At 42.4% G+C, this 24,594-nt stretch overlaps 1 protein-coding gene across 6 annotated transcripts in view; it reads right to left on the reverse strand.

Annotated features, from left to right (window-relative positions):
- The window catches only part of LOC144822411 (multidrug and toxin extrusion protein 2-like), an 877,798-nt gene that overhangs the window by 534,739 nt on the left and 318,465 nt on the right, over positions 1-24,594 (reverse strand). For all 6 annotated transcript variants that reach the window (XM_078679885.1, XM_078679890.1, XM_078679888.1 and 3 more), the window contains 2 exons: positions 18,059-18,172; positions 17,908-17,975 (listed from right to left, as the gene is read on the reverse strand). In XM_078679885.1, the coding sequence (XP_078536011.1) occupies positions 17,908-17,975; positions 18,059-18,172 (182 nt within the window). The remainder of the gene's footprint in view (positions 1-17,907; positions 17,976-18,058; positions 18,173-24,594) is intronic.

Below are 24,594 nucleotides of genomic sequence, written 5' to 3' on the forward strand. Positions count from 1 at the left end.
TCCCTTGGAAAACTTGAGTTTTTAAATAATTCCACATCCCTAAATGGGAAAGAGCAAGGGGTGTCTATTGCCTTCCACCATCATAGTAGTTACCTTCTATGAGGGTGCAGCAGCTTTTTCCTGCTACAGCTGCCATTGTTGGTCCTACAAGGCAGAGTATTAAACCCTCTATTGATGGTATGTCAACATGTATTTTTATTTGGTATTTCTGAAATTCCCTTTTCTTTTCAAGGCCAACTGCTTTTGCAATGATCTGTTCTTCACAGAGACCAAAACCACTGAGGCGAGATCTGCCAGAGCAGAGTTCAAAAAGGTCTGAGGAGACAGATTATTGGTGCCTGGAGGTGCTCCTGAGTAGGCTGCAGCATGCGGCTGATATTCCTGCCAAATCTTCAGGAAGTGCACTGGCAAGGAAGTTAGTGGCAACACATGCCCCTTGGCGCACTACACCTCTTGTGTTGGGACAACCTCCTAAGAACAAATGAGCCTTCCGAGAGGCTAGCGTAGCAAGGATCAGTGCTTCAAAGGTCTTCAACTTCTAATTTTTGTCTCTTGTGTTTCAAAGGAGACTGACGGTGTGTTTGAATAATAGGAGAAGCTGTTGCCTGTGATTCTGTTGAAGTTTAGGGAAAAGGAACACATCAGCAACAGCACAGTTTTGCATGTGCCCGTAAGGGCTCACACTGCTCATCCCACACCAGACGCAGTAGTGTGTGAGAAATTTCTTTACCAATCTTTTCCTGCTGCACTACAGGTCTCCAAACAGAGAAAAGTACCAACATGAGCACTGGTTAGGGAGTTGCACACAGAGGATTTTCACTATTTATGGATAGGTTTTCTTAAACCTTAAAATATTGTGTCCTGGCATTAGGACAGTGTGGGGAGAACAGAATTTTAACGACTAATTACAGAAAAGCTACATCTTTAGGCACTGAATGAAAATAAGGAGGAAGCAGAAGAGGACAGGGAGCAAGGCAAAACACTGCATGGATTGGCAGGCAAGCAGATAAAAGAAAATCTGACACAACAAATGTTCCTGATTCTGGGAGGATTCAGTATAGGGCAGATGTGGTACATAATGTGTGTGCAAGCTGACAGGAGATATAGAAGTACAAATGTATTAAGACTCTGTGAAAGATATCAAGTGTCTAGAATGTGGACAACTAGACTAATGCAATTGCTTCAGATGACTGGATACCAACGATCGACAGAGGAGCTCTAACAAAAGAAAGGTAGCACAACATCAGGCAGACAATCTGCTAACACACAGCTGTTAATCCAGGGCTCTCTGCCCATAAAAAGTATAATGCTCTACAATTGTCCATACTTCATGAAGGCAGACTCTTTACTTGAGTATCCTTCTAATGTTGTATACGGTTTCTTCTTTTATTCGGTTCCCTATGGTTTTCCTTTTCCTATTTGACTGATCTATTAAGGTAACTCAATTCTACTTGCGTTCTTGCCTATAAGTGTCCATCTAGTCATATTGCGAAGTACTAGTATTATTTACAAGACTGCCACAGAAACAGCCTCCAGCTACTACAGCCTAGATGCCAGGATTTGTTGTTGGGTTTATTGTAGCTTATTTTCCTTGTTTATTATCGTTCCAAAAAATAAGTTAGTACAATGGCAATTCTAGGTACTGTAAGAGGTCAAATCGTTCTTTAGAGAAAGGAAAGTGGGTTGTGAAGGGGAAATATTGAATGTGAAACATAAATCTTGGAGATTCAATAAACTGGATACCTTATCCCCATATAGATTGATCAAATATAAACTAAAACATGTTGCAGACTTATGGTTCGGGATCTTGTGAGCAAAGACCAATAGAATATCCACCTTAAAAATAATGTCTAGCAGAGATTAGCTTCGATAGTAGTAATTCACAAGGAAGGAAAACCTAGGAATAGATGTGCATCGTATAGACCGATATCATTGCTAAACGCTGAACCTAAGATTCTCGCTAAATTGTTAGCTAATAGACTGTTAAAGGTTATTTGCGAGTTAGTTCACCCGGATCAATCGGGCTTTATTCCACACAGGAATACGGTGCTGAATCTTAGACGTTTGCATGGAGTACTCGCGAGGGCCTCGACATTGCGGGAGTTGGCCATTTTGGAGTCATTAATACTGTTGAATGGCCGTATTTGTGGGCGGTACTGGCTAAATTCGGTTTCGGTTCAGATTTCATTGGCTGGGTGCGTCTTCTTGACGCCGACCCGCTCGCTCAAATTGTTGTCAATGATCGCGTCTCGGAGCCTTTTTCGCTGGCTGGCACTGCTGGGCATGACTACCGAGGTAGACCTGACTCGTCCACTCCTCATATTCCTGGTCCTTGCGCTGGTGGTAGCGAAAAGAGACATCGCAAGGCACTGGGGGGCGCCGGAACCCCCGGATCTAGAGGAATGGAGGAGAGGGCTAGATCTGTATATGGTAGCCGAAAGGGTAACCTATAAGGCAAGGGGATGTCCGAAAAAATGTCGAAAAGTTTGGTCTTAAGTGGAGACGATACCATGGACTGGAACGGGGGGCTCTGAGGGAGGGATACTTAGAATAGACCTTGGGTCAGAATATGAGCACAATCGGGACCACGATCCATGGGTGGGATGAAACGCGCCGAACTTGCAGGGGACATGATACTCCCACCACTTATGGCTTAGGACTGTGGAAGACTGCAATGGCACTAGAGGGACGAGGGAGGACTTAGTAATGTAACTGCTGCTGTTTTTTGTGTATGCAATGCTGGGAGTACGAAACTTATGTTTTATTGTTCCTTAGGGGGGTGGGGGGAGGGGTTTTGTAATAGAATACAATAAAAAAGCGGACTCTTGGAATGCCCTTTGCATGCCTGCTTTTTCGTGGGAATTGTACCTACAGCGCTCACCTGATACTTGCCGCCCAGCCCCCGGGATGTGGGCTGAATGGCCGTGTATCCCTTTACCTATGGCGAGATGCGCCACCTGCACTGCATAACTGGAATATCTGATTGATTTGCTTATGGCTTCCTATGAATCTGCAATAAAAATAAATTTAAAAAAAAAAATGGTGTCGAGAATACATTGGGTTTTGCATCGAGAGTTTTACGTGGCACAGAGTTGAATTTTGCAGTCATTGAAAGGGAACTGCTGGCCTGTTGGTGGGCGGTTAGGAAATGTAATCCTTATATATGGGTAAACATTTTCAGATACGTACTGATCATAGCCCACTTGTTTCAATTCTTTCGGGCGAAAAGTTGAGATATCAAACACAGAGGATAGCCCGTTTATCCACAAAACTTTTACAATATGATTTTGATATATCACACATTCCAGGAAGTAAGAATGTGAGGGCTGATTATTTTTCTAGGTTTCCTGTTGAAGAATTTGATGTAGATTTAGAGGATAAAGATGAATGTTTCATTGCTAGTTTAGTACTAGACGACATGTAAGAATGTGAGGGCTGATTATTTTTCTAGGTTTCCTGTTGAAGAATTTGATGTAGATTTAGAGGATGAGGATAAAGATGAATGTTTCATTGCTAGTTTAGTACTAGACGACATGTATGCCATTACCGAGAAAGAATGGAGACTTGAATTGGAAAAGGATAATTAGCTTTCTTGTGTAATTAAGCATGTCAAGGAAGGTTGGCCCAGAGAGAACAATGATTCTTCTGCTCTTCAAACGTTTGTGAAAGTATCGTTGGAAATTTCTGTTGAAGATGGTTTGTTAGTGCGTAGTGACAGATTAATTCCTCCTGACACATTGAGAATACGCCTTGTTAAAGAGCACACAAGGGTCATTTGGGAAGGACTTTAACTAAGAGAAGGTTACGTGAATATTTTTGGTGGCACCGGATGGATAAAGATGTGGACATGTTTGTGGGAGATTGTGTGATTTGTTCTGGGGCTAAGAAAAATGTTGTTGTAAGAACACTACCTTTACAACCTATAGAGTTGCCTGATGCACCGTGGAAGAAAATTGGTATTGATCTGGTTGATCCGTTCAATGTTCTTCCATCTTCATCAAGATTTGCTATAGTAGTAATTGACTATTTTTCTAAATGGCCCGAAGTGCATTTCATTGGTGAACCAAATTCTAGGAATGTAATTGACTTTTTAAAAGATAGTTTCTTGCGTGAGGGGTTCCCATCAACAATTGTGAGTGACAATGGTGTACAGTTTGTGAGTCATGAGTTGGGTGAATTTTTGAAAGAAAGTGGTATCAATCATTTCAAGAGTTCGCTTTATCATCCACAAACAAATGGTTTGGTTGAATGAATTAACCGGGTCCTCAACAATTGTGTTCAGTGGGCTTTAGCAGAAAAATGCAGTTAGATCTATGCTATGGTTTTATCGTACTACTCCGCACTCTTCCACCAAAGTTTCTCCCTATGAGCTTTTACGTGGGAGGAAACCGTGTTCTAAAATCTGTCCAGGATGGATGTCAAAATGGGTAAACATGAATTCAATTTCTGACATTGATAAAGCTGTCAGAGAAAATGTTTCTTTAGCACAATCTAAGCAGAAAAGATATTTTGATTTCAGGAAACGTGTTATTTCTAATTCATTTGCTATTGGTGATGTTGTACGTGTTAAGTTTCCTATGCACAAAAAGAAAAAAGCTCAAAATTCTCTGATCCTATGTTCATTGAGAAAATTCAGGGAAATGCTGTTAAGATGACTAACAAACAGTGGTGGAATGTTTCTAGAACTGAGAAATGTTGGAGGTATAGGGCCTATTGAAACATTTTGTAATGAAAATGTTTCTTCTGATTCTGAGCATTCCAACACTGTTTTACGCAGAAGTAACAGACAGTTGATTTTTTTTCCTTGTTTATTTGTTTTTTTTCTGTATAAGAAGGAGGATAATGTAGTGGTTTCACCATTTCTCCTATGGTCTAGCGTGAGATCCCTCGTGCTAGTCAATATGTGTTCTGTATTAGAATGTTGATTGTACACTGAATGCCCCAGTGTCAGTTACTTTTATCTTACCTTGCCTGCTGGTCGCTGCGCGGCACTTGTCCTGAATAAAGTAAATAATCTTTCTACCACTCATGTGAAGACTTAATTACTACACATACCTTATGCAAAATGTATACTATGTAAATATATATTACTGATTTTCCAGTACAGTGGACACCATGTAATTTTATAGGAACGTGTTTCCCTCAAGCGAAAGCTTCACTGTGTGAAGTTAATAGTATCATAGTCCGCACTATACATAAGCCCATCTAATTGATTTATGCAGTGGGCTGGGCAAGTTGATTTTTTTGTAGGGCTAGAAGATTTCTGTAGTTTGTTGTCCCTTGGAAAACTTGAGTTTTTAAATAATTCCACATCCCTAAATGGGAAAGAGCAAGGGGTGTCTATTGCCTTCCACCATCATAGTAGTTACCTTCTATGAGGGTGCAGCAGCTTTTTCCTGCTACAGCTGCCATTGTTGGTCCTACAAGGCAGAGTATTAAACCCTCTATTGATGGTATGTCAACATGTATTTTTATTTGGTATTTCTGAAATTCCCTTTTCTTTTCAAGGCCAACTGCTTTTGCAATGATCTGTTCTTCACAGAGACCAAAACCACTGAGGCGAGATCTGCCAGAGCAGAGTTCAAAAAGGTCTGAGGAGACAGATTATTGGTGCCTGGAGGTGCTCCTGAGTAGGCTGCAGCATGCGGCTGATATTCCTGCCAAATCTTCAGGAAGTGCACTGGCAAGGAAGTTAGTGGCAACACATGCCCCTTGGCGCAATACACCTCTTGTGTTGGGACAACCTCCTAAGAACAAATGAGCCTTCCGAGAGGCTAGCGTAGCAAGGATCAGTGCTTCAAAGGTCTTCAACTTCTAATTTTTGTCTCTTGTGTTTCAAAGGAGACTGACGGTGTGTTTGAATAATAGGAGAAGCTGTTTCCTGTGATTCTGTTGAAGTTTAGGGAAAAGGAACACATCAGCAACAGCACAGTTTTGCATGTGCCCGTAAGGGCTCACACTGCTCATCCCACACCAGACGCAGTAGTGTGTGAGAAATTTCTTTACCAATCTTTTCCTGCTGCACTACAGGTCTCCAAACAGAGAAAAGTACCAACATGAGCACTGGTTAGGGAGTTGCACACAGAGGATTTTCACTATTTATGGATAGGTTTTCTTAAACCTTAAAATATTGTGTCCTGGCATTAGGACAGTGTGGGGAGAACAGAATTTTAACGACTAATTACAGAAAAGCTACATCTTTAGGCACTGAATGAAAATAAGGAGGAAGCAGAAGAGGACAGGGAGCAAGGCAAAACACTGCATGGATTGGCAGGCAAGCAGATAAAAGAAAATCTGACACAACAAATGTTCCTGATTCTGGGAGGATTCAGTATAGGGCAGATGTGGTACATAATGTGTGTGCAAGCTGACAGGAGATATAGAAGTACAAATGTATTAAAACTCTGTGAAAGATATCAAGTGTCTAGAATGTGGACAACTAGACTAATGCAATTGCTTCAGAAGACTGGATACCAACGATCGACAGAGGAGCTCTAACAAAAGAAAGGTAGCACAACATCAGGCAGACAATCTGCTAACACACAGCTGTTAATCCAGGGCTCTCTGCCCATAAAAAGTATAATGCTCTACAATTGTCCATACTTCATGAAGGCAGACTCTTTACTTGAGTATCCTTCTAATGTTGTATACGGTTTCTTCTTTTATTCGGTTGCCTATGGTTTTCCTTTTCCTATTTGACTGATCTATTAAGGTAACTCAATTCTACTTGCGTTCTTGCCTATAAGTGTCCATCTAGTCATATTGCGAAGTACTAGTATTATTTACAAGACTGCCACAGAAACAGCCTCCAGCTACTACAGCCTAGATGCCAGGATTTGTTGTTGGGTTTATTTTAGCTTATTTTCCTTGTTTATTATCGTTCCAAAAAATAAGTTAGTACAATGGCAATTCTAGGTACTGTAAGAGGTCAAATCGTTCTTTAGAGAAAGGAAAGTGGGTTGTGAAGGGGAAATATTGAATGTGAAACATAAATCTTGGAGATTCAATAAACTGGATACCTTATCCCCATATAGATTGATCAAATATAAACTAAAACATGTTGCAGACTTATGGTTCGGGATCTTGTGAGCAAAGACCAATAGAATATCCACCTTAAAAATAATGTCTAGCAGAGATTAGCTTCGATAGTAGTAATTCACAAGGAAGGAAAACCTAGGAATAGATGTGCATCGTATAGACCGATATCATTGCTAAACGCTGAACCTAAGATTCTCGCTAAATTGTTAGCTAATAGACTGTTAAAGGTTATTTGCGAGTTAGTTCACCCGGATCAATCGGGCTTTATTCCACACAGGAATACGGTGCTGAATCTTAGACGTTTGCATGGAGTACTCGCGAGGGCCTCGACATTGCGGGAGTTGGCCATTTTGGAGTCATTGATACTGTTGAATGGCCGTATTTGTGGGCGGTACTGGCTAAATTCGGTTTCGGTTCAGATTTCATTGGCTGGGTGCGTCTTCTTGACGCCGACCCGCTCGCTCAAATTGTTGTCAATGATCGCGTCTCGGAGCCTTTTTCGCTTGGGCGGGGGACTCGCCAGGGCTGCCCGCTATTGCCTCTCTTATTTGCCTTAGCCCTCGAGCCTCTCGCGGCCTGGATCCGCTGGGAGCCCTCAATAAAGGGTATTAGCTGGTCTCCGCAGTTTGAGGACCGTATTTCGCTATATGCAGACGTCATCTTGCTGTATTTGACCTCACCTTGGAAATCCTTAATAGTACTTTGTGATGTTCTGGCCTCTTTCGGCAGAAACTCCGGCTTAGTCATTAATAGGGCGAAATCCTATTTATACGTTCTTAGTGGCGAAACACCGACCCCACCACTCAATTGTCCCATTCAGATAGCTCGAGATGGATTCCGATAACTCGGAATCTATATTTCAATGAATTCGGCGGTCCGATATGAGAGAAACCTCCTCCCTCCCTTGACCCGGTTGAAGCAAGATGTTGCGAATTGGCGGAAACTCCCATTATCAATGCTTGGGCGTGCGGCCCTCTTTAAAATGATGTCGCTCCCTCGGTTTCTTTATGCTCTTCAAATACCCTTGATATCGTCCCAGCTAGCTATTTTCGTTCCGTGGAAGAGCTACAGCGTAAGCTATTGTGGGATGGGAGACCGCGTATTGCGCTGACTAAACGGACACTCCCGTGGTATGACGGAGGTATTGCCCTCCCTGATATTAAGAGATATTACTGGGCTTCACAACTAAGTGCTATCAATAATGGTATGTACGGCCCTGAGTTAAACCCTGGTTTTGCCATGGATAGGCGGTTACTTCCTGGCGGCAATTATTATAGAGCTTTGTATTCTGGATCGGTATTGAAGGCATTGTCGGGGCCAACGAAGACGGCTGTGCAGATCTTTCGTTAGGATGGAAAGACCGTCTGACTTTAGCTACCCCGCTTTTTGGATCTGACAAATTTGGCAAACTGTGGAACACTAAAGGGTTTGACAAATGGGATCTTATTGGCATTTCTAAAGTTGGAGACCTCTGGGTGAAGGGACGGGTGAAATCGTTCGCAGCTCTCCAGGCTGAGTTTGAATCGGGAAACTCAGAGTATTTTCGATATGTTCAGATTAGGCATGCGTTGACGTCTGTCTTCCCGGAAGGGGAGGCGATACCGGAGTCTACCCCTTTAGAGGATCGTTTTTTGGATGGCCATATGCCTGACAGTACCATTTCCCTAGTATATAAGAAACTGATTAAGCAAATGGCGGACCTTCTTTTGCGTCTGCGCGACCAATGGACCAGTGACGGCCTTGAGCTTGATGATGAGGACTGGCAATCAGCGGTTTCTTCACCAAAAGAGGTGGCGATTCCGGCGCGATTGAGATTAGTCCAGCTCAAAATCTTGCATTGAATATACGCCACGGGTCCCCGATTGGTCCGTATGGGCTTTTCAGAGGAGGGTCTGTGTCGTCGGGGCTGTGGTCAGCTGGGAACGTTCCTCCACATCATCTGGGAATGTCGGGAGGTATTGGATTATTGGAAAAGGGTCCATGAAACGATGCAGGAGGACACGGGTGTGGCACTCTTGCCGGAACCCAGACGTTGCCTATTAAATGTTTGGGAGCCCACCGATCATAATGTGGCACAGACTCAGTGGGTGACCCTAGGTGCCATGGTAGCTAAAAGGAACATTGCACAGCTATGGGGATCCCCAAGGCCTCCTACACTTGATGTTTGGGTGGAAAACATGGATTGGTGCATGTTCAGAGAGAAAACAGTGTACTTTGCTCGGGGTCGTCCCCGAAAATGGCATAAAATTTGGGGCCCCTGGAACCGATATAGAGGAGATGTATGTGATCCGCCTGTTCCTTTGGTACCTGATGTCTTGCTTTCCCCCTGACCCTTTACTGTTATTGTCTCTGATGCTTCCCTTTCCTCCCCCTTTCCCCATCACTGTGATGCTTATTGTAATGATGGATGATATATCTCTACCCTCTTTGGGTCTCAGCAACCTTGGATACTGTATATGCCTTGTTTTGTTTTTTATTCAATAAAAATAAATATAAAAAAAAATAATAATGTCTGTTTTCAGTGAGGAGTTGATAGGCATACTTCAATAGCATCACTGAGTCTGTATACTTTGTTGATTTTGCTTGCCATATGGTGGGAAGTGGAGATTATCCGCACCCATTAGATTAAAAAGTACAAGAAAGGTTGAATGTCAGTCTCTGAAATAATGTTTCTTGAGGCACTGTGACTACTTTAGCACTTTAAAAGATAGAGAAGCCTTAAGCGAAGCAACTTATTGTCAACACTTCTTTATTATTTCACTTTGGGAAGGTTCTTGAATGCTTGGGATACTGAGAATACATTTGAATCGGGACTGATTGTGCTGCATTCAAAATTCACTGTTTCATAAGCTCCTTGTAGTTGAGAAGACTTCCCTGCCTACATGTCCTCTGTTGGCAGGATCAGCGCCAGTTATAAGATCCATTATTATTTGAAATTTGGTTATTGGCCCACATCATTTGTTTCATATGCTTTTGACTTGGGTTATATTTTGTTGCAAATTTTCATTTTGTGGGTTCAATTGTGAATTCAGAGGGAGTTTTTTAAAAGTTCAATCTCCATCTGCAATTGTCCTCCTTTAATGGCGAATTGTACCCAAGCTCCAATGCTTACCTGAGAATCTCACTGGAACAGAGGCACGTAGCAAGTCATGACGCTAAACTAGTTTCATTTTATTCCCATGCAATATCAATTGTTTTTATTTTGTCCAAGCATTGCGCAGCAAATCAAATCATAAGAGACTTCTTAGAAAATATTAGATCACGATGCAGTATCAGTCTAACCTACTGCTTAGAAACCAGCTACCCCTCCAATTATCTTTGACCCGTACACTGATCCACAGCCTGTTGGCTGTGTTCAAGCTCCGCAACATTTTCAAGTGACTCTCCATCAACACCAGGAAGACTGTGACCCCAGGCCCGCATCACCAGCCGACTGGACTACTGCAACTCATTATATAAAGGCACCACCACCAAACTCACGCAAAGACTCCAGACGAGCCAGAACCAGCCGCCAGACTGATACTCAACCTGCCCAAGAGAACCCACATCACCCAGCACCTGAAAGATCTCCACTGGCTCCCTTTCCCATGCCTACAAAGCCCTCCATGATCAAGGACCCACCTACATGAACCACTGCCAGTACCTCCAGAGACCCCCCCAGGAACATCCGCTCAATCGCCCAGGTCCCTTGCATATCCCGCGCTGGAGAACGCTCTATCTCCCATCTCGCCGCCACAGCCTGGATCACCCTCCACCTCCACACCCTCGCTGACCCATTTCAGGAAGGAACTCAAGACCTGGTTCTTTAATTGAGACCAGCAGCAAGCACCTGGATATCCTCTCAGGTGATAAGACACACTATTCAAATACCACACATACATCTATTTAATTCCCTTATCGTTTGCGAACACAGGGTCCAAGCGCTCCAAAAGGAATATGCTACTTACCAGTATGCATCTGATCTTTGCATGTAGGGCTGCTGACATTCATATCTTGTGCATAGATCGGCGCCTAGTGTTGGGTCCGGACAACTTTGTGGTCCTGGAAGAGTATTCGAAGTGTCACGAGATAGGTGACTCCTCCCCTGGACTACAGTGCGCATGGGCATCTTCTCCATCCTCAGATTGTTTTTCGCCATTGTGGCAAAGATGGAGTATAGTAAGTAAGAGATGGCCATGCAAAAGAGAATCCTGCAGCTGCAACAGGCACCGGGGAGGAGGGTGGGCGATATGAATGTCAGCAGCCCTACATGCCAAGAACAGATGCATACTGGTAAGTAGCATATTCCATTCGAGGCATGTGGGCTGCTGAATTCATATCTTGTGCATAGACTGTATAGCAGTATCTCCTCTAGCGGTGGTCACCTGTACCAGCTGCAGCAGTCTGAAAAAGAGTTTTAAGGACAGCCTGGCCTACTGCAGCTTGCTGCTTTGATTGCACGTCTACACAATAGTGTTTAGTGAAAGTGAGTATGGTAGACCATGTAGCTGCCCTACATATGACTGCAAGGGGAATATTCCCTAGGAAAGCCATGGATGCCCCTATTTTACGCGTAGAGTGTGCTTTTGGGGGAACTGTTAGAGTGCGTTTAGCTTTTTGATAACATATTTGGATGCATTTAACTATCCATCTGGCTATTCCTGATTTTGAGATGGGATTACCTTTATGTTGTGGGGAAAAAGCAACAAACTGTTGCTTTGTTTTCCTAAATGATTTAGTCCTGTCCACATAATATAGCAGAGCTCTTCTTACATCTAGTGTGTGTAGGGCTCTTTCATCCACTGACTGTGGGTTTTGAAAGAAAACTGGCGATTCTATGGATTGGTTGATATGGAAAGTGGATATGACTTTTGGCATGAACTTAGGGTTGGTTCAAAGTACTACCTTATTTGCATGTATTTGCATAAAAGGTTCTTGGATGGTTAGTGCCTGTAGCTCACTTACTCGCCTGAGGGAGGTAATGGCAATTAAAAATGCCACCTTCCATGTTAGAAATTGTAATTCACATGAGTGGAGTGGTTCGAAAGGAGGTCCCATAAGTCTGGCAAGTACTATATTTAAGTTCCAGACTGGTGAAGGTGGGTGTTTGAGGGATTACCCTTTTAAGACCTTTCATGAATGCTTTGATTGGTGGTACTCTAAACAGGGACAGGTGTTGTCTGTTCTGGGGCTATGCTGCTATAGCACAGCCTTATAGAAGAGTATGCTTATTTGCATCTTTGAAGGTGCAAGAGGTAACAGATGATGTTTTGGATGGAAGCATCTAATGGATTGATTTGGTTATTGTTGCAGTAAATTACAAATTGTTTCCAGTTAGCTGCATAGCATGCTCTAGTAGTTGGCCGTCTTGCCTCCTTGATAATGTTCATGCAATCAGGAGGTAAGTTAAGGTATCCGAACTCTAAGACCTCAGGAGCCAGATCGCTAGGTTCATCTGATTGGGATCTGGGTGCCTGATTTCTCCATAGTTCTGAGTTAAAAGATGGGGCGAGAGGCGCAGTCTTTGGTGGGGAACTACTGAAAGTTCCAGGAACGTTGTGTACCATGGTTGTCTCGCCCATGTGGGAGCAACCAGGATCATTGTGAGTGACTGCTGACGTAGTTTGCGTGCCACTAGCGGAATCAGTGGAGCTGGTGGAAAAGCGTACGCAAATCTGCTTGACCAGTTCATCCATATCACATTGCCCTGTGACAACGGATGTGGGAACCTGGCGGCAAAGTACTGGCATTTTGAGTTTTTGTTTGTGGCAAACAGATCTATCTCTGGATGCCCCCATTTTTGGAAGAATGGTTGGAGAACTTGAGGGTGAATCTCCCATTCGTGTAGCTGTTGACTGTGTCTGCTTAGCAGATCCGCTACTTAATTGTCTTTTCCTGGCAGGTGTTCTGCTAGAAGAAAAATGTTTTTGGGAATTGCCCATTTCCATATGTTCTGTGCCAAGTGGGACAGTTGTGGAGAGTGTGTCCCTCCTTGTTTCTGAATATAGTACATGGCTGTCAAGTTGTCCGTCCGGATCAACACAGCCTTGTTGCACAGGTACTTTTGGAATGCTTTTAGTGCCAGAAATATTGCTAGCAACTCTAGTTGGTTGATATGCAGTCTCCTTTGTTTGATTGTCCAGAGCCCTTGGACTGTGTATTGAAGTAAATGGGCTCCCCTAACTGTCAGTGATGCGTCCGCTGTTAGTACTACTTGTGGAACCGGCTCCTGGAACAGTCGCCCCTTGGAAAGGTTTGGTGGGTTCCACCACTGCAGAGAGCTGTAAATGAGACTATCCACCAACCCTAGGTCTTTTAATTGTCCCTGAGCTTAGTTCCACTGCCGTGCTAGGCATTCCTGTAGTGGACGCATTTGAAGTCGGGCATGGGGGACAATGAATATACAGGAGGCCATCATGCCTATGAGTTGCATGAATACTCGAGCTGGCAAAGAGTGTTGTGGCTGAAATTTCTGAATGAGTCTGCATGATGGCTATCCTTGATTGATCTGGATATGCTTTTGCTACAGAGGTAGTTATTGTAGCCCCCAGATATTTTTGTATGTGGGAGGGTTGTAGATGTGATTTTGGGTAGTTCATGGAAAAATCCAGGCTGTGTAGCAGCTGGAGTGTCTGAGACGTATGGCTTGCACACTGCGCGTACGAGTTTGCCTTTATGAGCCAATCATCCAGGTATGGAAACACGTGGATGTGTTGCCTTCTGAGGTGTGCAGCTACTACCGCTAAACATTTTGTGAACACTCTTGGGGCTGTGGTTACCCCGAAGGGGAGAACCTTGAACTGATAATGTTGACCTTCTATTGTGAACCTGAGGTATTTTCTGTGAGCTGGATGTATAGGTATGTGAAAATATGCGTCCTTGAGGTCTAATGTTGCTAGGAAGTAAAGGGAGTACTTGTTGCAGAGTGATCATATGGAAGTGCTTCGAGAGTATGTATTGGTTTAGAGGACTGATGTCCAATATTGGTCTGAGGGACCCGTCCTTTTTGGGAATAAGGAAGTATAGTCAGTATACTCCTGTTCCTTGGTGTTGAAAAGGGACTGGTTCTATGGCTCCCTTTTCTAGCATGGATTTGACCTCTTGTTGTAGCAGGGTGATGTGTTCTTTGGACATAGGACATTGTCTGGGAGGTATGTTGGGTGGAGTAGAAGTGAGTTCCAGGCAATGACCATACTGGATAATTTGTCTCACCCACCTGTCTGTGGTAATTGCATTCTAGACTGGTAGGAACTGTTTGACTCTGCCTCCGAGTGGTGTTAGATGGTCTGGAGGGAGTGTGATGAAGTCACTGTTTGGTGGCAGTGGATGCTCTGGTGTTATTGCCGCCACATCCTCAGCCTTTGTTATTATTGCCCCTGTAACCTCCCCTGTTGGAGCCCTTATTAAAGGAGCTTTGGGTGTTGCTTTTGTATGCAGAGGAAGTCTGTAAAGTGTTGCCTCTTGCGGCACCTCTGTAGGAGGACCGACGAAAGGAACCTCTATGTTGTTGAAACTGCAGCGCGCCCATAGATTTTGGAGTTTCAGTATCTTTCTTCATTTTGTCTAAACTGGTATCTACTGCAGGACCAAGAAGGAAGTCTTGATTAACTGGTTGGTTAAGGATGGTGGATTGCACCTCGTTCTTAAAACCAGAGTTGCGTAGCCACGCGTGTCTGCGTAGTAACACACTAGTGTTAACTGACCTGGCTGCTGTGTCGGCTGCGTCTAGTGCACATTTAATGGAAGCATTAGTTATAAATTTGCCTTCCTGTATGAGGTCGCTAGCCTGAGCTTTGAAAGGTTCTGGCAGGTGTTGAAGTAAGCGCGTATCAAGAGAGAGAGAGAGGACTAGAAAGCTAGTCCGAGTCCCCGTAGTCTAAATGTGTTTCCTCAGGACCTTTTTAAAATAGAGGTTAGTGCAGGTTAAAAAGGAGTGTAATCCAGGCTATGTGTTACACTCACTAAGGTGTTTCTCTAAGTGTGAGAGGGGGGATTCCCTTCTCATATATGCCTGTACCGACAACATTGAAGACATAGACAAAACATGTAAGAAGAGGAGAGTCAAATAGGCGGATTTAGTTTAAGGCACTGGCTGAAACATGTCGACCAACTGATGGATGTAGGCGGTAGTAACTCGCCTCCCTTAAACATCCCCAAGCCTTATTTTAACCGCTGACGGGGGCCCAGTTATCAAAATTGTATTCACCCTCGGGTACTGGGACCCTCACCAAGCCATTTTAACTCACACTTCATTTTACACCTCACACTGCACTCTCAGTAAAATACCAGCTCCGCTGTAATCAGGCGTCGCAGCACACCCGGGACACATTAGGTGTCACTGGGTGGGCCCGATGATGAAGCATGCCACCAACCAGGTTGGTGGGTGAGGGCTTCATGAACTCACCAACGAGGTGCCCATGACAAATCTAATCAGAGTCCTAACAATATTGGTCATATTTAAGCTAGTCTCTTTTGATAACACAGGTGTTGCAGTAAACCTTCAAGCCGATCGTAGTGCGCTCTATCATAGCGAGCTAGGAGAGCCTGTGTGTTTGCGATCCTCCATGAATTAGCAGCCTGTGAGGCCACTCTTTTGCCTGAGGCCTCCAATATTTTAGACTATTTGTCAGGAGGTGGAGCGTCTCCAGTTGTTTGCGAGTTGGCCCTTTTCCGAGCGTTTGCTACTACCAGTGAGTCTAGAGGCAATTGGGATTTAATGCAAGTAGGGTCCGCCTTATATTTTTTCTCAACACTGGGATTGAGCACCCGTGCCCTGGCTGGATCCTTGAATATATCTGGAGCGTGTTTTAGTACCCCTTTTAGCATAGGAAGTCTCCTGACATTTTTCTCAGAGGTTGGAAAAGTGTCAAATAGAAAATCTTCTTCTACTGGGTCAGTGTGCATGTCGACCTTGTGGTATTTTGCTGCCCTATCTAGCAGTTGGTTAAAAACAATGGTTTTGTCAGTAGGTGATGGCTTAGTAGGGTATGGGGAGGTGTCAGGGATGGGTTGTGTGTCATATGGATCATTTTGATCATCCGATGTGTCATCCTGAGCCTGTGGATCCTCTGGGTCATTAAAATCTTCCTGATGATCTTCCCCCATGTTATCCTCATCATTGTATTCTGAGTGTGTAGGAGAGTAGGGCACAAAAGGCATATTAGGATAGAAAGGAGGAGGAGTAAAAGGCCTAGAGGGAGATGTCCCGAAGTCCTTTTTCTTTGGTGGTACAGGGCAAGTAGTGTCTGTGTCCAATGGTTTCTTTTTCCGGTAATAGATGGTAACTTTGCCCGTTTCAGGGTTTATATACAGTTTTGATTCTCTGATTGTGGATCAGGATGGAAGAGTTCCTCCTCCTCTGTACGTGGCTTTGGCGCCGATGTTTTTGGCTTACTGCCTTGCTTGTGACCTTTTGGCTCGAGGGCCTTTGGTTCGGGAGTCTTTTTCGGCTCCACTGTCGGTTTGGGGTCGGTAACCTTTTTTGGTTCGACGTCTTATTGGTTTGGCAGTCTTTTTTTGATTCGGCGACTTTATTTGGGTTGACGACCTTTTTCGGCTCGATCCTCTTTTTGTGCTCAACGCCTTTTTTAGGGTCAGTGTCTTTGGTCGAGTCGATGCCTTTTTTCGGTTCGACTAGCTTTGGTTTATTTGCACTCTTTTTAGGATCGGGTGCTGTTTTGGGATCGACGACCTGTTTAGGTTCGAGGCTTTTCTTTGGTTCGATAGCTTTTGACTCGATAACCTTTTTGGGTTGGACAACCTTTTTTGGTTCGACCACCTTCTTCGGCTCGACGCCCTTTGGCTGGTCGACCTTCTTTTGTTCGACAACCTTTGGCTCAACGGCCTTCTTCGGTTCGACAACTTTTGGCTCGATGGCCTTTTTTGGCTCGACGACCTTCGGTTCCACAACCCTTTTGGGTTCGACGACCTTCTTGGGGGGAATGTTACTTGGTCCTGGGCTCTTGAAAGGCTTTGTTTTGGTCTTCTGAGCCGAGCCGGAAGGTGGAGCTTCTGAAGGGGTTTTTCTATCTCGGCTAAGGCCTTTAGGCGATGCTTCGACCGGAGCCTTCGGTTTCGGGATAAGCGGCACTGGGGGCTGTGTACTCACGATTTGCCGCGGTGGGATCTCGTCGTCGGAGTCCGACTGGTCCTCGACGGTGACGATCTCTAGGTCCGAGTCCGCCGCTTCTGGGAGGTCGCGTTTATCATCGAAGATGTTCTCCGGTTCCGGTGCCGACCGCTGCATCTCTTGCGTAGCGGCCCGTCGAATCCAGATGGTCTTCTTTGAACGGAATTGGGCACACGCTGGGCAATTTTCTTCGTTGTGCTCTGGTGATAAGCACTTGTTGCATACTGTATGCTTGTCAGTATGCGGGAATTTGGAGTGGCATTGTGGGCACCTTTCCAACGGGCTCCTTTCCACCGACAGCAGACCCACGTGGCGTTGAAAAGGCCTAACGGCCCGCGTCGACGACCGGATCAAGATGGAAAGGTTGGTCGAGTCAAGAAGTACCGAACGAGAACAATACCGTCGAAGTCGAAGGCCTTTAAAGTAGTTTAGTTTCGGTTTCCGAAGTTGGAGTAAAGGAATAACATCCAAACCCAATGGCGGAAAAAAACAATCTGAGGATGGAGAAATGCCCATGCGCACTGTAGTCCAGAAGAGGAGTCACCTATCTCGTGATACTTCGAAGACTCTTCCAGGACAACAAAGTGCAATCATCCGGACCCAACACTAGGCGGCGATCTATATATGAATTCAGCAGCCCACATGCCTCGAACATACAAATATTGTCATGAAACACTGCAGTAATGGAAGCAAAATGAGACCATGAATGGCATATATATTTAGAGGGGAGTGGAGGGGTGGGGTGGGACTGCAGATCTTACCATGTAGGCTGCTGTGGCCAGTTCCAGCATTATGGCTTGTGCTCCGAGCTCAGTGATGCTTATAAGACCTGAAATGATGGAGGTTTTTTTTTAAAAAGAATATATTTAAACAAAAATCTATCCCTTGTTATATCGAAGTATGCTAACCAACCTGCTAGAAAGCCTCCAATTTCGAAGGTCCACCACTCAATGCACACCATGAGCATGCTTGGAATAGCCAGTTGTATAAAGGGACCCCATTCTTGAAGACAATCAGTCGTCCACCCTAAAGATAGAGGGGTAATAAGGTAATTTAACGGTGTATAGTTGAAAATATTCTTGTTGATAATACAGTAGTGAGAGATCAAGAAGTAGAAAGAAAAACATTACTTTTAAGATTTTGTGGAATTTATCCACTGTTCTAGCAAACTTGAGACGTAAAAAATGTGAATTTATCTATGTACATTACTTAAAATAAAATTCTGTTAAAAATATCAGTACATGCTGTTTTCTAAAACTAAACTATGTACCAGGTTATTCCCTCTATCAGTAACAGAAATAATATATTTATTTTAAGTTGTGTCACCTTCATGCAATCTAACTATTTATTTTCAAAATTGTGAGTTCGTACTTGTTTGCTTTATATATAGGAACATATTCTCTGTAGAGTGTTTCAATTTTTAAGTAGCTACTTTTAGGGCGGTTCTTTGAGAGGTCTACATTTTGCAACTTCTTTCCAGGTGGTGGTATTACAACTCCATTCAAGGCAAAAACCTGAAGAATAAACAGTTATACAAATTCTAAAGTTTATAGGTTAAAGTGAAAACGACAGACCCTAAACTGCCTGTATTTCACATTTTACTTCACCCCTCAAAGGGTTAATTTTCTATTTTTTATTTGTTAAAAAACGTTCGGAGATCATAGCAGAACACGGCTTTCTCAATGAAAATCTTCCAAGGGGATTTTAATCTGCTTTGTGGAGACTGCCTTGGCTGTACTGTGTTGCTTTTCCAATTTTCTGTTCATGGATCAACTTTGCTCAACACCAACCGATGTGAAAAGCTTTATCTTTAATCTTTTAATTGTGGAAAGATAAACTACAATTGATTCACCAGTATCGGTTGGTTGGTCAGACCACTTTCATGCTCCTTTCTCTCACCTTCTCTTAAACCTCAACAATTCCATCCCCCCAAAAACCCAAAATATGGGTCGCAGACCACAAAGACATTAGGATGTCCCGCATAATAACCAAAATTAAAAGGACACCCAAGAAGAGCTAGAAATGAACTTGCTGACATATTAATACACTCTCTCACAGATCAATACACTACGGTCACAATTGTGATCATAGGTGTAGTCACCTGTGCCAAAAACTAAAAGACATATGAAGTCTGCCAGTGATATTTAAAACAACAAAATGAAGAGAGAAAACGTATTTTGGCCATTAATTGACTCGGGCACCATAAGCTATTGTGGAGAAACCTTTAAATTATATTCAACAAATGCAATAAAATAAAAACATTTAAAATCCAGGATGCATTTTTGTGGAGATCAACCGAGCAAAATTCGATTTTGTTAACAGACAACAAAGTCCTCTCATTCACTCAAAGTCAGTAACATCAAAGAAATGTTTCCAGTTCTCTGACAACAAAACAAAGAAAATCATACTCCATCTCACACTGCCAAAAAATGACCCCTGGCTAAATGCTTCCTCCTGCTTACTGGAACCGGTCCCAGGATGCTCGTTTCTGGCCCAGGGAGGACCTCGCTTGGCAGTTCGGTCTGGACTGTTCCCATGATGGACAGGGTCAAGACTGATTTGCATATGGCTGGGTCTTAGCTGGGGTGGCATGGTGAGCAAAAGAACGATGGATTTAACCCAGATCTCTTGACTGGGGTGAATGTACGATTTATTCAGCATTCCGTCCATCATTTGTTTGAGTAGCACTTACATGTAATCAGAGCCCTCAATAGAAGCCACAGGAATTACAGCAGTCCTGATCCACGGCGATATTTTACAACATGAAATGTATTATATTTAATTATTACTTTAAACTAATTTTGTTTATAAATTGGTCAATATATTGGTACATGCAACCATTGTTTTGACAAAAGATATGAAATCCTAGCAGTATTTACTGTTCCAAGATGGCACCCGTTAATGTTGAGGGCACGTATAGTCCGTTGTTTACCACACTTAACACGTGACATGGTTTGTTTTAATAAAAAAATGGCCGCCAGTAAGAAGTTTAGAAACTGCGACACTGACGAAGGATGTAAATCCGAAACGCGTTTGTCGAAAAATAAACTACTGCTGAGCCAAGGAATCCTCGTGAGTGCTATTTCTTTCCTTATTGAAACTAAGGGAAATCTGGAGCCTGATATTTATCGCGGTGCGCCACCGCGTCATTGCACCCGACCACAAAGTGCCCCGCTGATGGCGAATGGAGGAGCGTGATATATATATATATAGTTTGTCGTATGCACCACAATGCAATTTCAATTACCTAGCAACGAGATATGACATATATAAGGCAGTAAGGAAATTAAAACTACGCAAATTCTTCGCTGCCAAAACCAAACAGAAAGATAGAATAACAACCACTATCAGTGAGGAACATGGAGATACGTGTAGTCAAGGAACTCAAACCATAATGGAATTATGGGAAACAGAGGGAGTTGGATATGAAGACAATACACAGGATTTAAATCTAAAGGGAGATATATATGATAATGGTAACAGGACAATGACAACTACTCCCTTCAAACCCCCATCTACTTTTACACCGGTTCTCCCGAGAGATTCCATTGATATATTCCATGAAAATGTGGTGAGTGACTTTAAGGAACTTAAAACTAATATGCCTAAATGGAAATACAACAGACTAGCACAAGGATACAAAGCACTAATAACCCGCCTGACTAAGGACAAAAATATCATTGTTCGTGGAAGTGATAAGGGGGGCAACATAGTGCTAATGACGAAATCGGATTATGACAGAGAAGCTTATTCTTAGATCAATGATAGAGAATGTTATGAACGCATCCAAGTTCAAAAAGCAACTTCAATCAAATTGGAATACCATAAAAAACTATCTGGTTGGAAAGCTGCGAATTTAATCAGTGGGGATGAATACAAATATCTAAAAGTGAACAATCCAGTTCTATCGATTATGTATTTCATTCCCAAAATACATAAAGACCCTCTAAAACCCCCTGGCAGACCGATCATCTCTGCCAGGGGTAGTCTGTTGGAACGAACTTCAATCTATATAGACTATTTTTTGCAGGGCTATGTACAGAAACTAAGATCATATATACGTGACACCAGTGATTTTTTGGTAAAGTTGAAAGACATTGATTGGAAACATGGAGATTGGCTTATGGCCTTGGATGTGTCGTCGCTGTATACCAGCATTGCACATAAACAGGGACTGGAAGCGGTGAAACATTTTTTATCTAGAAGAACTGATGAATGTGATGCACATAATGTTATGTTGTTGGATATGTTGAATTTCTGTTTATCAAACAATATCTTTATGTTCAACAATTTGATTTATCGTCAGATTCAGGGTGTGGCAATGGGGGCCAGCTTCTCCCCAAGCTTCGCATGTTTGCACATGGGGGCTTGGGAGGAGCTGGTCCTCAGAACCGCATACCTGGAGGAAATGGAGAATAACATTGTTTGGTTTCGTTTCATTGACGATTTGTTTATTGTTTGCAGAGGCAGTGAGGATTCAGCTCAAAAATTCATTGCAAATATCAATGACAATGAATTAAATCTTAAATTCACTGCCACCCTCAGTCAAAGCACTGTAACCTTTTTGGACACTGAGATATATACAAAAAATGACAAACTACATACTAGGATATTTCGGAAGAAAACGGCAGGGAACAGCAGTTTACACGCTGCTAGTGCCCACCCTAAGCACCTCATCGCCAGCATCCCCTATGGGGAAATGCTAAGAATGAAAAGAGGATGCAGTGATCCTATTGAATTGAAAAAAGCCCAAAGTGAGAGTAGGAGAAGATTTCTCGACAGGGGATATTCAACCAAGATAGTTGACAAAGCTATTATTAAATCAAATATGTTATCCAGGGATGAGTTACTAGAGGGCAATCCCCAGAACAGCGAGGACAAAGTAAAAAAAGATAAAAGTGACTTTAGAATCATAACGGGATTCAGTAGACAATCTAAGGACATCTATAAGATTGTCAATAAATATTGGCCCCTGGTAGTCAAAGATCCTATCATAGGTAGGGAGTTGCCGGCTAGAGTTTCCCTAACTTACAGCAGGGCTCCATCCCTTAAAGATCAAATAGTGGATACCAACCCCGAACCTGTCAAAAAGAGCAATTGGTGGCAATCGAACAAAGGGTTTTATAAATGCAAGACATGCAAAGCGTGCACTCATGGTGTCAATACCAAAACATATAAAGACGGATTTAGTGATGTAGAGCATCCAATATCCCAGGTATTGACGTGTAAAACCGATTATGCGGTGTATGTCTTGCAATGCCCTTGCTCACTAAAGTACGTTGGTAGCACTAAACTTCCAGTACACCAACAAATTCTACAACACTTAAGAGCGATATCAAATGGGGACAACACTTACCCTGTAGCCCGCCACTATCGTGAAGTGCATCAAAGTAATAACAAATCATTAACGTACTTTGTGATAGACAGCATTAACACAAACAGACGGGGTGGTGACAGAGAATCAAAGTTGAGGAAACTTGAAACGAGATACATTCTCTTACTAAACACGAAGGCTCCAACAGGATTAAATATCACTGAGGATATGTACACTTGTTTACTTTAAATCTATTTGGTTCGATACTAATTAATCCAATGAACTAACTATGATTAAAATGATATATGGACCTGATTTATAACTATAACATCCTTTAAAAGCATAGCCGTATCCCGGCTAGGATACAAGATGGTTTTACATGTTTAAATGGATGATAGTTTACTTCTTTTTATTTTAATTTGATATGAAGTCTTAAGAACCAAGTGGCGGCTGCCAGCTGATTAGAAAAAGATATAGGATTTACATATGTTTGTTTATAAGTCAGTAATAATCTAGTATAAAGGTCCTTACTCCTTGGAAACTGATTTTATAAATACTGGCTTGTTTTAATATGTTATAGTATAGTTTGCACTATTTCACTTTATTATGGACTATGTTGATATTGAAGGCTAATAACTAATTTTGAATAATTGATTGAGATATGATGTTATACCATGAGACTATTTTGAGTTTGCACATATGATGAATTGTGATCATACTAGCGTCCTTGAGGAAACCTCATCAGTAAGATATTTTATTTACATGGGATTGCGTTCCTGCGATATTTTGCACAGATTGCTATGAAAGATGTTATTATAATATAATCATAGTGGCACTTTTTTGCACAATAGCGAGATTTTGCACATATTACATATGCACTTTAGCAGAGGCACTTTACACATGAAAACATACGATTTTCATGTAAATATGTAAATATGTCAATATTCTACCTTAATAGGGCGACAGAACAGTGAATAGAAGTTTTTTGTATTTGACAATCATTAGTAAACTCATATCTATCATATGTTTTAATTGACATGGTATTCAACCATTGATCTCTACAATATTATGTGAAAGATAAATATTTTAAAATACTATGCCTTCAAAATTTGAACTATGCTTGATTGGATAAATATCCAGAAAGTAAAAGTATTTTTTCTATGTCCATTTTTAATACAAGCATGTGACCCACTTTTCACAACTGAAGCTGTCCCTTTAAAAGAACGGCTCATTATGTTGGACACTGTCATGTGAACAAGGCTCCTCGGAGCCGAAACGTCATGCGATGTGCTTGCACTAATTAAAATACTTGCACGAATTTGGACCGTGTCTGCGTCGATCTATGGTGTGTGGGGGACCCCTAACCTATGGAGACAGAGCGCTGTTCTACGGATATATATATATATATATATTTATATATATATATCCAAATACAATCCAGTCCTGGAAAATAATCACACTGGAGCAGTCGCCACAGGTTTGAAAACGATTTAATCCTTGGTATTACAACGGGATACACCATATTAAAAAAAATATATGTATATATATATATACATATATTTTTTTAAATATGGTTCACCATTAATTGGACTTTTAATAAATATGAAAAACAGTCTTTAAATGAATTACTTTTGTAGCTGTTTCCTGCCAAAAGGCATAGAATTAAGTTTATAATCTGTATTTTGACATTTTCTAGCATCAGATACAACCTTGCCAGCAAAAATAACTTTTGGGTATAGCCTCTGAAGGAACATGTTTTAATTTTGCAAATTGTCCACTCAGGCACCCCACTAAAGGTCAGGCACACTACCTTCTGAGTAACAAGGAATTCTTAGAGGGGACTAATTAATATGTAAAAGCATAGGTCTGTATAGGTGATTTTAGGCTGCTGTAGTCGGGTTACAAAGGGTAGGACTGGAGCCATGTCTTAATGGTTAATGTGGTAGATGGCACAATCAATGATGCAGTCCATAGGTCACATTTAACCATCAATGCTATGGGTGTATTTCTGCACCATATATATTATGGCACTATAAGAAAGCTAAATTTGCCAGGTAGATGCAATCCAATTTTGACATATTTAAAAAGAGAGAACAGGTACTTTACTCTTGGTGAGCAATGGTAAAGAGCAGAG

This window comes from Lissotriton helveticus, chromosome 3_1 (genome assembly GCF_964261635.1).
Source record: "Lissotriton helveticus chromosome 3_1, aLisHel1.1, whole genome shotgun sequence".
NCBI lineage: Eukaryota > Metazoa > Chordata > Amphibia > Caudata > Salamandridae > Lissotriton > Lissotriton helveticus.